General features: G+C 32.0%; 2 protein-coding genes across 2 annotated transcripts; one reads left to right on the top strand and one right to left on the bottom strand.

The window, feature by feature from the left end:
* Positions 1–2,310: 2,310 nt before the first annotated feature.
* LOC130498377 (PLAT domain-containing protein 1) lies at positions 2,311–3,130 on the bottom strand. The gene is made up of 2 exons (XM_056991702.1): positions 2,974–3,130; positions 2,311–2,893 (listed from the first exon to the last, which is right to left on the bottom strand). The coding sequence occupies exons 1-2, from the start codon at positions 3,031–3,033 to the stop codon at positions 2,417–2,419; spliced, it is 537 nt and encodes a 178-aa protein (XP_056847682.1). The 5' UTR covers positions 3,034–3,130; the 3' UTR covers positions 2,311–2,416.
* Positions 3,131–7,211: 4,081 nt separating this feature from the next.
* Positions 7,212–8,973, top strand: LOC108819210 (uncharacterized). Its single transcript, XM_056992017.1, has 2 exons — positions 7,212–7,346; positions 7,465–8,973. Exon 2 carries the CDS (start codon positions 7,471–7,473, stop codon positions 8,353–8,355), a length of 885 nt encoding a protein of 294 aa, XP_056847997.1. The 5' UTR covers positions 7,212–7,346; positions 7,465–7,470; the 3' UTR covers positions 8,356–8,973.
* Positions 8,974–13,193: the final 4,220 nt, after the last annotated feature.

The following is a 13,193-nucleotide window of genomic DNA, read 5'->3' as shown; positions in this document are numbered from 1 at the left end:
GAATCAAGAAGCTAAAGATCTCATCATCCACACGCGGACCAATCAATATGCGGTCTTTCCAGCTATATCAGTACCTATGTGCTTCACTTACCGATCTTCCGGGAGTTCTGTAACTGTGAAGTTGAATCAAATGCCTCTTTGCAAATCAACAAAATTTAAGGCTTGCGTCATATTTTCTGGTAGGGACGATACATACCGGGGATCTGTCTGTTGTACCATAACGTCTGGAGGGAATTCTCTCACTTATTGTAATAAAAAAGTAGAAGTATTTTTCGTGTGGCATCTGTACACATTCGAGGTTGAGGTTCAAACAGAGGAGGTCACTTCCACCGAGCTTGTCTTTGAGTTCGACATCAACTATAAGCAGTCGTCGTACAATTTCAAAAGATTGAAGATAAAAGAATGTGGAATATTCCAACTCACAGACAGTGGCGTCCTTGGGCACAGCCAACTGAAACCTGAACCTAGGGCCCCCACTCTTTTATGGGCCCCACTCTTTCATGACCCCTATTTTTTTTTAAAAAGAAAGCTATGTAACTAAATTTGGAGAATTTTTTTTTGACGTCAAATTTGGAGCACTTATGAAAAAAAAAAACTAGTACCAAAACTGAAAAGAGAATATTGACCCCTATTATTTCTCCACGATTTAAAATTTTCTTTTATGCCTTCTGATTTATCCCTTTTTTATTGTTTTGTATAATTTTACAATATAAATGTGGGCCTCTATTTTATTTTTGTTTAGAGCTTCAGTCAGATATGTCGTTGAAGATTTTGAACCTTCCGACATTGAGATCTAGACAAACCATAAAACCTAAGCAAGAGAGAGAAGCATTCGAAGAATGGCAGTGCAAAATCACCAGAGCTTGTTCGGGAAGATGATGGTGTTAAGAGACAACTTTCTTTTGTGATTCTATTTCATCTTTCATTCCCTGGTAAAATTTTGCGTCATACGTCCTGCAATGACAGACGGAAAGGTATCATTTATATGACATGAGATAACTGCAACCATTCTTATAACTAGAAACACATAGAAGATGAATCAATTTATTTTAGCAATTATTTTGGCTTTCAACTTCATTATCATCATTCAGTTGTATTCTCTCCCTTACGAGAAACCATTGCAGTTAGTCAACATGCCGTGAAGCAAGCCTAACATCACTGCAGTTGACTTTTATAATGTGTTTCTTTGTCAAAAACTCAAACATTTGGGTTGACCAATTTTTTTCTAAAGTTATGTTGCTTTAACCAGCCTACAAGTCCTGCTTTCAATCGTAGAGGAGCTGTTGGGTGAAGCAAACGGTCTGTCTCACATCTTGTTGTGACAGCTTAGCCTCTATCGCAAGGTACATTAGATAATTCAACATCGACAAGATAGAAGTAGCCATGGAAGGACAGATCTTAGCCCTCGATTGCCTGTCGGAACTGCTCAACAGGCACAGAACCTTTTTCGAATAACAAATCATAATCTTGTTTGTTCATAAGAAAAAAGGAGAGCTAAAATGTTCAAATGTTGGGTGTATAGGTACTTGCTGAATTGGGGTTGAGTATAATCCAGATGACCTCTCACAAGAGGTTCTTTAAGAACCTTAATTAAGGACTAAACGGTTTCGGTTTCCGTAAAGTCCTTAGCAAATAATTATATACGCATATATTATATATACATATACATATATGTGTATTAAGGACCAAACCTTAAGGAACTTGCAATAATCATCCTCTTACTTCCCTTTCACAATGACCAAACACTAAAGACAGATGTTCACAGAATGAACCTACTAAGTTCCTTTTTCCTTCCATCGGTCAAACGATTTTGCTAGTACTTTTGTCATTCAAAGTATGCAACTATGGTTCTGGCGAGATGATCTGAGAGTCGCGATTGATTCATCTTCCTCCTTTCAAAGTGGGCTTCTTTTCTTTTCTACGGTTCTTTACGAGCTTATGCTGTAAAACCAATATTGGGGAAAAACTTGAAAAGGGACCATCTGACCCCATATATAGGTATCAAATTTATTTTGGTCAGCAAATGTAAGATTCAGTTTAATAATTTATGAAACATAGACGTGGCATCATTTCCCCAATGTATTACTGGTCCAATCAAACTTGTTCTCCGCTTGTTAGTATAGACACCTAGATGCGTACAATAAATTTAATGCTATCGCCTTCATGTCTTAGTCCTAAAGATTACATAAATATATCACATTGATTGGTTCGACGTAAGACCGAGACAAATCAAATAGTGTCATGACTCGCTCAATTAACGAGTTAATTATCCAGTAAATCTTTCACTAATTACGAATTAAACGTTGCAAAAGTAACTAAAAAGTTTTATTTATCGAATCATATAATCAAAGGCCAGATTACACTCATAAGACGATGATAAACATACAATACGAATCACACACACTTTCATCATCACTCAGATGACCCAAGAAAGCTGTTTCCGGATCTCCGACCCGACCCGACTGACACTATCCCTAAGCGACACGGGACAATTGTTCCTCACGGCAGTAAGCTCATACGGTGACGTATCGGTTGCAAGCCACTGCTCGATCTCGAAATTCTGAGTGGAGCACTGAGCGTGAACTCCAGCCGTCGAAACCTCGACGTAGTTAACGTACCAGCCATGGTGATCGCCGGAGCCGTCGGAGGTTAGGTTCAGAGAGCAGATCGGGCTAGGCAAACACGGCGCTCTTCCGCTGAAAATGTCGAGGTTGCTTCTCTCGAAGTAGTTGTAGTCAGGGCCCATTAGTCCGCCCCAAGCCTCTAGGTTCTTGATCCCGATGTAGTCGCCGTACTTGTCGTAGATTCTTGCGCTGATGATCGAGTCGGTTCCGGCTTTCCAGATTGATCCGGTTCGGAGGTAGAACGTGTAGACGCAGTCCGGTTCATCGTCCTGAGTAAATGATCAGAGAAAAAAAATTAGAAAAAAAGAATAAAAAATTAAATCCGTTAGATGAGAATCGAGGAAGTTACGGCGAAGGCGACGGTGGAGACGGTGGCGATAAGGAGGAGGAGAGGGAGGAGACGAGCCATCGGCGATTGATTGACCTTTTTGGTGTTTGTGTTTTCTTGTCTGATTGCCGGAGAGGATGTATTAATATAGATGCGAATATTGAGGGAAGGGTTGGTATTGGGAATTAATACGTAGTTTATGATCCAGTGTTTCGCGGAGTAGCGTGGAGTGTTGACGTGGCCGATTCCTTACCGCTATGATGTGATAATTTGAGTGGAGGGGTTTGAGAAGCTTCTTTCGGACACGGCGTTTACTCGGCGAGTCGGTCGGTATGGAGTTGAGAGATTACGAAACTACCCCATTTGCATCTATATCTTGCCTGCGTGTATGGACCAGATACAAAATAAGGATGCTTGTATTTTTCTTTATTTAATTCATCGTCCAGTTTTTATTTCTATAACTTTTCTAAATGTACTTGGTTATATTTGCTGTCGTATAAGAATCAAATATTTTTTTTCTTTATATGTGACTGTGAGTCTATGACTATAGAAAATTTGATGATTTTTTGACCAAAAAAATAAAATAAAAAATTTGATGATTTATCCTCCAAATTTATTTCTATATTAATAATCATTTCTATTTTCTAAATATATACTTTGTTATATTTGCTGCCATTTTTTATTTATTTATGGTCACTGCTCAGACATAATAAATACCCAACAAAGCCTTTTTAGTCACAAATATTTATAAAAAAAAGAAACAATTTGTCCAATTTGTTGTTAAGCCTGTGGGCTAACAAATATCAAATATATTTATTTGTAGTGTTGGGCTTTAGTTAGGTGCAATCTTGAGCCTTAAGGCCTCAAGTGAACTTGTAAAATTTTCCATATTAGTAGCTAATTCAAACACAGTAAACAAATCCTGATCAAATCCATATTATAAGTTTGAAAAACAAAATTACTTATGTGATTCATGAGTAATACCAAACTCAAAAATCAGGTTTTCTTAAAATCTACTGTTAGAAAGGTTATGATAGAAAAGATTGCTACAATATTTACAAAAACAAAATGAAAGAGCTTAATATCCGTTTTATTTTAATTAGGGTACATCATCAGTACATGGATATGGAGACTGCACATAAAACATGAAGGTTTATGCTAATCATAGATCCCGCTTACAGATTTCCATTTTATCGTATACCCAAAATAAAAATTTCAATAGTTCTGTCAGATATGTTGTTAATAAATAATTGGTCATAATCTATGTATGATCTCAGTTGAATTTTCTGTCTATATGTAAACTATTCATCTCCGTGATTTTTGTTCAAATATGTCCTGCGACAATCCAAATTCAATTAACCAATCACTTTCATCTCACCCCAGCCTCACATGTGTTTGATAAATATTCCTTACAATCTTTTCTTTTTTGAACAATCCTTCAATCTCTTAGTACTATACCTATTAATATCTTCGCAATTTACTATACGAAAGCTAAGTTTTTTTATAGTTTAGTAATTACTTACATGTTAATACAAAAGGCGTCGACAAAAACTCAAATAGATCGTCGAAAATTAAACTCAAAAGATCACCGATAGACTTTTTAGATGCCTATAACCGAACTTGCATGTACTTGTTTTCTGTATACTATAGGGGTCACATAATGCGATGTCTAGAACCTGTTTGTTTAGGTTAAAAATACTACATACTTTTTGTACTAAATTATTATTTGTACGATTTTATTTTCCAACTAATAGTTGATTTGACAAATTAGTAATTAAAAAATTAACTGTTAAATCATAAACAATTTTCGTTAATTTTATATCAATTATCCTCGTTACAAAATATTCGAAAATTCTGAATTCAAATTTTAATTTTGAGCGAAGACGATTTCCAACAATGAAAAAAATGGTTTCTGATGATATTTGTTTCCGGGATTGGACCATATTTGTCTTTCATCACTGAAAAATCACTGGAAAATTACTTTTGTTACTGCCAAAAATTGTCTTCACTCAAAATCAGAATTTGAGTTTGGAGATTTTGATGTTTTTTAAGTTTAATGATAAAGATAATTGATATAAAATTAACAAGAATTGTTTATAACAGTTGATTTTATGTATCGATTTGAAAAATTAAATATTATTTGAAAATTAAATTATGCAAGTAATCGTTTAGTATTAAACTCGCTTATTTCAAATAGTTTAGGATTTAAATACCTAATTTTCCACTTTTGTCACCATGTACAAAAATTACTGTTTTTTTTTCAAAATCAGTCCATGTAATTTTTTTTTTGTATAACATGACATTGTTATCCTATGTTGACCCCCAAAGTAAGACTAAAATAATTTGATTCGATCATATTATATGATGATTACTCGAGGTGAAAACTATATTGGCTCAGAAAACATTTTGTTATATGGTTAATTAATTATCATCATCATTATGCTGATCTAAGTTAATAATTGATTTTTACTGTATATATTTTCTTTTTTCCATATAATGATTATAAGTTTGATAGTTTAGATCTAAAGTATAATTTCTCGATCATTTATATATAAATAAAGTAGACATCGACAACATTTTAAATGAGTGTAGGTAACCAAACAAACTTAAGCCGTATGGGTAAAGGGAAAGTAGGGTTATGGCATTTTGGTTAATGGCCCCATGTATATATATACGTATTTCATTTAAGAACTAAATTTTGATATGCCGATTATTGTTATCCGACCAAACTTTACATTGATCAAGATACACTCAAACTATTGTTATATAGTATCAATCTGTAGTATATTATTGCTTGCAAAGTAATCAGGTGAAACCAAATGAATAGCGATGACTATTTACATGTTTATGCACATCTTTTGAATTTGTGATTTTGTAAATAATTACTCAGTGAAAGGGAGAAAAGAATCCAAACAAATATTATCTTAGTTATCTTATGACATGACATCTAATTATTATGACACATAATAGACCTAGTTCGGACATCATGTCATCATGTAATATAGTCTAATAGATTAACCAGAGGTCTAGATAACTAATCGAATATACCCATATGGCCATATGCCTTCAGTTATTTCTAGGGGTGGGCATTTCGGTTTAGTTTCGGGTTCGGTTTGGGTTCGGTTTGGTTTGGGTAATTTGGATTTTATAAAACTTAAACCAATTAAAACCAAAGTAGCTTTGGTTTGGGTTCAGTTTGGGTTTAATTCGGTTTGGTTCAGTTCAGTTTGGTTTAGATTTAGTTCGATTTACATTATTATGGTTTAGTTTGGTTCGGTGTAGTTTGAGTTGGTTATAAAATATGAAGGCATCAGTTTTATACTTTTATTAAAAAATAATCAACTCATAAATAATAGAGTGAAAACATAAAAACTTATGCTACATGATTTTGTATATAATAGTATTATTTGAATCGTATTTATAATTTTTTTTTAAGATATGGAAGTTATGAAAAAATGAAAAACAAAACTTTAACTAAAATTTACAATATGTTAATACATATATATATATATATATATATCATATATATTTTTACTATATATATATTGGATTATCGGTTTGGTTCGGTTTGGTTCGGTTTAAACCCAAACCAAACCAAACCGTTCGGGTTGAGTAAAACATGAACCAATTGGGTTACATAAAAGCACGGTTTGGTTTGGTTCGGTTTAACTTCGGTTTGGTTGGTTCGGTTCGGTTCGGTTTGGGTTTTTTGCCCACCCCTAGTTATTTCCCTAGTCTTAAAACATAGTATATATTACAGAATACAACAACCTTAACACATGCTGAAACCAGCAGCTGGTTGGGAGGGAGGAGACTTCAATACAAAAAAAAATCATCCACGAGAGATGAAGGAGACTTTTCTTAAAGACCAAAGATGCATCAAAACTTTATCATGTTATTTTTAGGTATATAATAAAAAATTTTACAGTTCTTAAAAATATTTGCATTCTAATATTGTACATATAAAGATTGACGAGAGCTGATTTTATTTTATTTTATTTTATATATTCTTTAAATTTTATAGATATGTTATTCTTTTTTGTTTATGTACTCATGAATAACGAAGAAAGGTAAACAATTCTTAGGAAGATATGAAAGCAAAGTTAAATATCATCATATGATGTATTGACATATCCTCCTAAAGTGGTTGAAAAACAAAACAACTCATTATACAAACCAAATATCTACCATCAAACCCAATTTGACTAAAGTGTATAGATATAAATATAAGCCAAACCTTAGATACATGTACATAATATATAGAGTAGACAATAGTGGATGGTGGTAGTGGAACCACTTAATGCTATTTCACCTTCCCTGTTTTTCTCCCTTTCACACAAAAATCAAAATATAATAATTAAACAAATCATGTCGCACCAAATATCTTATTTACCGTAATTCCCTATCTCATAAACTCCTTAACTCGAGTATCTATTCTCATCTAAATCACTTCTAACGTTTTCTCTCATCAAAAACATACCTCAACAAGTTTTGTTTTCTTTCTTTGGTCAGACGAAGATGGAGTCAGGTAATAGTAGTAGCATGCAATCTTCAAGCGGCGGAGGTAGAGGAGGAGAAGAAGAGTATGACTCACGCGCCGTCGATCAATCCATCTCAGCCTTTGACCACCACAACCACCAAGTGCCATCTCTACCTCCGCAGCAACAAAGCCACCTTAACCTCCTCCACTTCGACCACAACAACGACAACTCTCTAGTACTACCAAACTACTTCAACAACAACACGTTCCTACCCGTAAACCAACAACCAGACCCGGTTTCTCAACCAGACCTCCGAACCTTCTCCGCCACGTCATCCTTCCCTCCTCCTAACAACATAGGAGTAGTCAAGAAAACCAAGAAAAGATCACGAGCATCAAGAAGAGCACCAACGACGGTTCTAATGACGGAAACTTCGAATTTCCGAGCGATGGTTCAAGAGTTCACCGGAATCCCATCTCCGCCACTATTTAACAACAACTCCGTCGTGAACACCACACGCCTCAACACTTTCCTCGGCTTGTCTTCTTCATCATCACCAAACTCTTACAACAATCTCTTGCTACGACCTTTCGCTCAACAACTCCTCCCAACAACGTCTCCTCTCCTATCCGGATCACAGATTCATCAGCAATATCAAAACCCTAGCAACAGTTTCGAGAATATTAATCTACAGTCTCTTCTTCAAGCTCAGATTTCAAACATTACTTCAAACCCTAGAAGCAATGATAACGTTCAGTTTGGCCATGGTATGTTGCAGAGTCCATCTACTACTCCTCTGACGACGACGACAGTGGCTAACGGGAACATAACCGCCGGTGAAAATGGAGGTTACGGTGGTTCCGATCGTGATCATAATAATGACAGTACGTGGTTATGTTCATCTTCAGACCAAAGACCATAATAGTATGTATACATATACATATATATTGTCCGAAATCAAAGTTAGTCTGTTGACATGATTATTCAACAAATTAAACATAGCACATATATGATGATGAAGTTACTCGTTCATGATTTCTATTTTTCGTATTACACTCTTAGAATTAGTTTTTTTTTTCTGTTTGTTTGTTTGTGGGTAGGATACATATTCTTTGAAAATTAGTCAACATATGCTTATAGCTTAGTTTTTTTTGCTAAAGTGCTTATAGCTTAGTTTTTACCAAAAGTATATATTGGCGATATTTGTTTAGAGTAGCACCTTAATCATGTAATATGTGGTTTTAGATCCGTGCAATTAATATTCCTCTTATTTTAATCATGGAGTAATTGGTGGCGAAAATTGTGGAATCTTCGACTGCCGCAGGATTCTGGAATGTGGTGTCGGGACCATAGTATATAGTTATAATTATAATTAGAAGAGTATATATTTTTATAATGTGGTGATGGTTTGAAATATGATAATTCACTGTTCTCCCATGTGCTTAATTAAGTCTTTCTTGGTGTCTGCTTTCGCATCATTTACATTTTAAAGAGTCAAGTTCCCATTATGATATTTAACTCCGTTCTATATTTGCTTTTATTGACTTTTTTACCATACCATTAGATTTGAAATTTGAAATTTGAAATAATTCCAAGAGAAGCATAATGCAAATTAAAGGGGATTATTAATGTCAAAAAAAAAAATAGTGATTCCACGAAGTTTTTACTTAGTGGCCTCTTTCTTCCATCCCTCTAATCAAACTTGTTCTCACTAAACTTTTCGTCAGATTATTCAGCTTATTTATTGTCAACTCTCTAGTCTATAGCAAAACTTCAGAAATGTCAATTTCTTTTGTTAGGATTTTTTCAACAATATCATAGCTTGGTAATACAGCATACAAGACTATTTATACACAATGAAAGGCGATCTTGATGTAAATTAAACTTAACGTCTAACTGAATATTTTTCTTTTGTATAGCCTATATATATAACTTAAAAGTAATCTTCTTTCATCACCATGAGACTTGATGGTCGTTAACCATGAGAGTATCTTTTGCTTGTTCATGTATACAAAAGTTCAAATGATTTAGATTTTTCTGTCCACGGACCAGTTGCACTAACTTACATATAGACTGACCACACTATTGCTTATATGCCTATCTAAAAGGAATATATGATGATGATTATCATTATTGTGGTGGTGGTTATGGTGTGGACCATGCTTTGTACCTATTGTTGCACTGATGGATTTTCGGCACTCATTATAGACGGATCATGCCAATACTCGGTGTCACATAGTTCAGTGATAAGCCACTGGTATGGCCATTATGTTACGATCCATATGATTTGATTCAGGTTGTCTATATTTTTGTGGGCCAATGGGCTCTAATAGCTTAAGAGTTGGTGAAGGGAAGTGAAAACATAAACATCAAATAGAACGGAAAACTGATTTAACCTCGACACTAATCTACATCCGTCGCAAACTAAGATTAACATATAAAAGACATACTAGTTGTTGATCCGCGCTTTGAAAGCGCGGGCTTTTTTAGATTATAAACAAAGTTTGACATGAATTAGTATTTTGTGATTGTTGTACATTATTATTTACAAAATTGTATTATATCGAAGAAGAAAATTTGTTTAAAATTACATAATTTATAAATTAGTTTATTTGAAATTTAATATGTAAATTTCTATATACAGTGAAACCTCTATAAATTAATAATGTTGGGACTACACCAAAACTATATTTTTTTATTAATTTATAAAAATTATTAATTTATCGAGATAGTAATTGAATCAAAACTCAATTTAGAACTATGAAATTATATTAATTTATAAAGATATTTATTTATAGATTATTAATTTATAGAGGTTATACTGTAACTCTCTATTAAGCCTAGATATTTACTCGAATAAAAAAAACAATTGGGCATGGGTCAAAAGAAATGTACGTATTGAGTATTTTAGACCAGTGGATCTTGGTTCGGACGGATCCAACCCAAAACCCAGCCGGGTACCCAAAGTACATTTCTGTATGTTAGGTATTTTGCTATTTTGGATATTTTTCGATGTTCCAGATATTTTTTTTGAGTAAGTTTTCAGTTATACATACTTTCAGGTTTTAGGTAAAATTCAAAAAAAATTAAAATATATTTTGAGCATTCAGATAAAAATTTTGTGTATTTTCTTTAATTCGGGGTTATATTTTAGGAAGATTATCAAATCTTTTTTGGATATTTGAATATATTTTAGGCATTTGTTGGGTTTTCGGTTATTTTTTAAGTTTCATATTATTTTTCAAATTTTCAGGTACTTCTAATCTTTTCAGATCTTAATATCTGAACCGACCTAGACCTGCTATGTACCCAAATATTACATGTACTTTACATGTATTTGAATTGTGATTCCAAACCGGTCCGGACATGAAAGGAACCATCTTAAACCGAGATTAAATATATTCAATTTTAACCACAATTCAAATATCTATTTGGGTCCAAATATTTAGGACCCACAAATCCCACTAAAAAGAAACTTACCCGAATATCTAAATACCTATATCTTCTGTCTCATTATATTTTATGTGTATATTCAATAAGAGTTACATTTGTTAAATTGATATAGTTTAATGGTAGATTTTTAAGCTAATTCAATAGAACATATTTGTAGATTTTTATTGTAAAAGTTTTTAATAATTTTTTATTATAATAATTTTTATAAAAATTAAGTTAACGTAATATATACACACATATGATTTGCAAAAATATTTTACTAAATTTGATTTTGTAAATATTTGAATTTATATAATGTAAGATGACATGTTACAATATGTATATACTAACTCATTTTAATAATTATTTATAAATATTGTAGATTCTGAACATAAAATATAGTGTATAACACTTTTGATTAACAATCACTACGGTAAAAAAATAAAATTAATTTATAGAAGAAGTGTATCATATAAAATAAAGAGTAATAATAGAAAAGATTAAAATAAGATTTTAAACCAAGCTTTTAGTTGGATAATTGTATTATTAGATGTTATCATAGAAAGATTATATATATTGCATGTACAAAATTAAATATGTTGTTCGTTTAAATTTTTAATTAAGAAGTATAAACATAACATATATGGGCCGAGTGCATACATGGAATGATGCACAAGAAGGACCGAGATTTCCATAATTTGATTATCTTTGACTTCGGTAACAAACTAACAATATTAGTTTAATACTCTAAGCGCGTATTGTTAGAGGAAGGAATAAAACTCCGATAAATATATGGTATTAATTAAGATATTGTTACAAAATATTAGGTAAGACCAATCTCCCTATACATTAAAAGAGAAGTCACTTTAGTGATTTCTGCTTACGTGGCGATCATACAAGACACTCTCGGATTAATTCTTATAATCTTATTGGTCGATTTTTTTTAATTTCTTTTTGAATTATTTTTTTCCATCGGCCAAACCTTTCCAAAAACACATACCATGTAATTAATATAGTTATATACGTTTTTAACTAATCGATATATATTTCAAAGGTACTATTATGGTAACTTAATAATGACATATTTAAGTGACAATGCAAATATATTAGAGTATTGGTAATTTTAAAAAAACCATAATATGTTTAGAGTATTGGTAATTTAAAAAAAAAATCATATTAGAGTATTAGTAATTTAAAATAATTTAAAATGTCTCAGAAACTATAATTTATGAGAAAAGAAATTAGAAGAAACCATAATATGTTATTATTTACCGATCACGAGATCATAATTATTATAGTAAAAAAGTCAAATATTACCGAACACTAATTGCTAATCTCATTAATTATAACTTGCGCAAGAATAATAATAAATACGTGTATTAATTGCTAATCTCATTAATTATAACTTGCGCAAGAATAATAATAAATACGTGTATTAATTGCTAATCTCATTAATTATAACTTGCGCAAGAATAATAAAAATATGGTAATATCATTTTATGACGATAAAAATTTAATATATTTCTTTAAACGATTTCATTATTTATTGTATGAATATTACCTTGGCGTCATTAATACTCTTCACGCTCACTTTATATATATATATAAAGGTAAATGTCGAGGTCTTAAAACACAAACATTCTTCTCTTTTTTTTATCATGATAGACCATACAACAATCTTAATGACGCCTATTATTTTCTTTCTTATTGCAGGTTGAACTTCTCCTGCGAGTTCATCACAAGAACCTAACCGCACTTATTGGATACTGCAACGAAACAGAGAAGATGGCGCTTATATACGAGTTCATGGATAATGGATCCTTATTGAAACCTATGAAGCTGCAGAAAGACAAGTTGCATAAGAAGAAGGTCTGATTTAAACTTACTTGTCCTCATAATTTGTTATAGTTTGCATATCATATTTCGACCATTTAAATTAATTCCTGATCTCATTAATCATAACTTGCGCAAGAATATTAATAAATGTCGACCATTTATTAAATGTATTAATGGCATAATACGTGTAATATTATAACTTTCTCCCAAAAACGTTTTTATTATGTTTATATTATTAATAAAAACTTGATAATATTAATTAAATTCAGTCATTCACTATACATATATATAGTATAAAAATGAGTCAAATGAAGGCAAAACAATCAAATATATAATTATAAAAATACCAATTATTTTCCAATGAAAATGTGATATCATATATGTGTTATTACTTTTAGAAATTATTATATTTTATATTTTAAGCATAATTCTCTTAATCTTATTAGTTGATTTTTTTAATCATCGACTTAGTATAAAAAGGAAAGTAACAAA

The sequence above is a fragment of the Raphanus sativus genome, chromosome 8 (assembly GCF_000801105.2).
Source record: "Raphanus sativus cultivar WK10039 chromosome 8, ASM80110v3, whole genome shotgun sequence".
NCBI lineage: Eukaryota > Viridiplantae > Streptophyta > Magnoliopsida > Brassicales > Brassicaceae > Raphanus > Raphanus sativus.
The sequence above is the reverse complement of the archived record's forward strand: the minus strand, read 5'-3'. Positions and strand labels throughout refer to the sequence as shown.

Coding starts and splice junctions, on each gene's coding strand:
- LOC130498377 (XM_056991702.1), bottom strand. CDS start 3,033: ATGGCTCGTCTCCTCCCTCTCCTCCTCCTTATCGCCACCGTCTCCACC. Junction 2,894..2,973: donor TCTCCACCGTCGCCTTCGCC/GTAACTTCCTCG, acceptor TCATTTACTCAG/GACGATGAACCGGACTGCGT.
- LOC108819210 (XM_056992017.1), top strand. CDS start 7,471: ATGGAGTCAGGTAATAGTAGTAGCATGCAATCTTCAAGCGGCGGAGGT.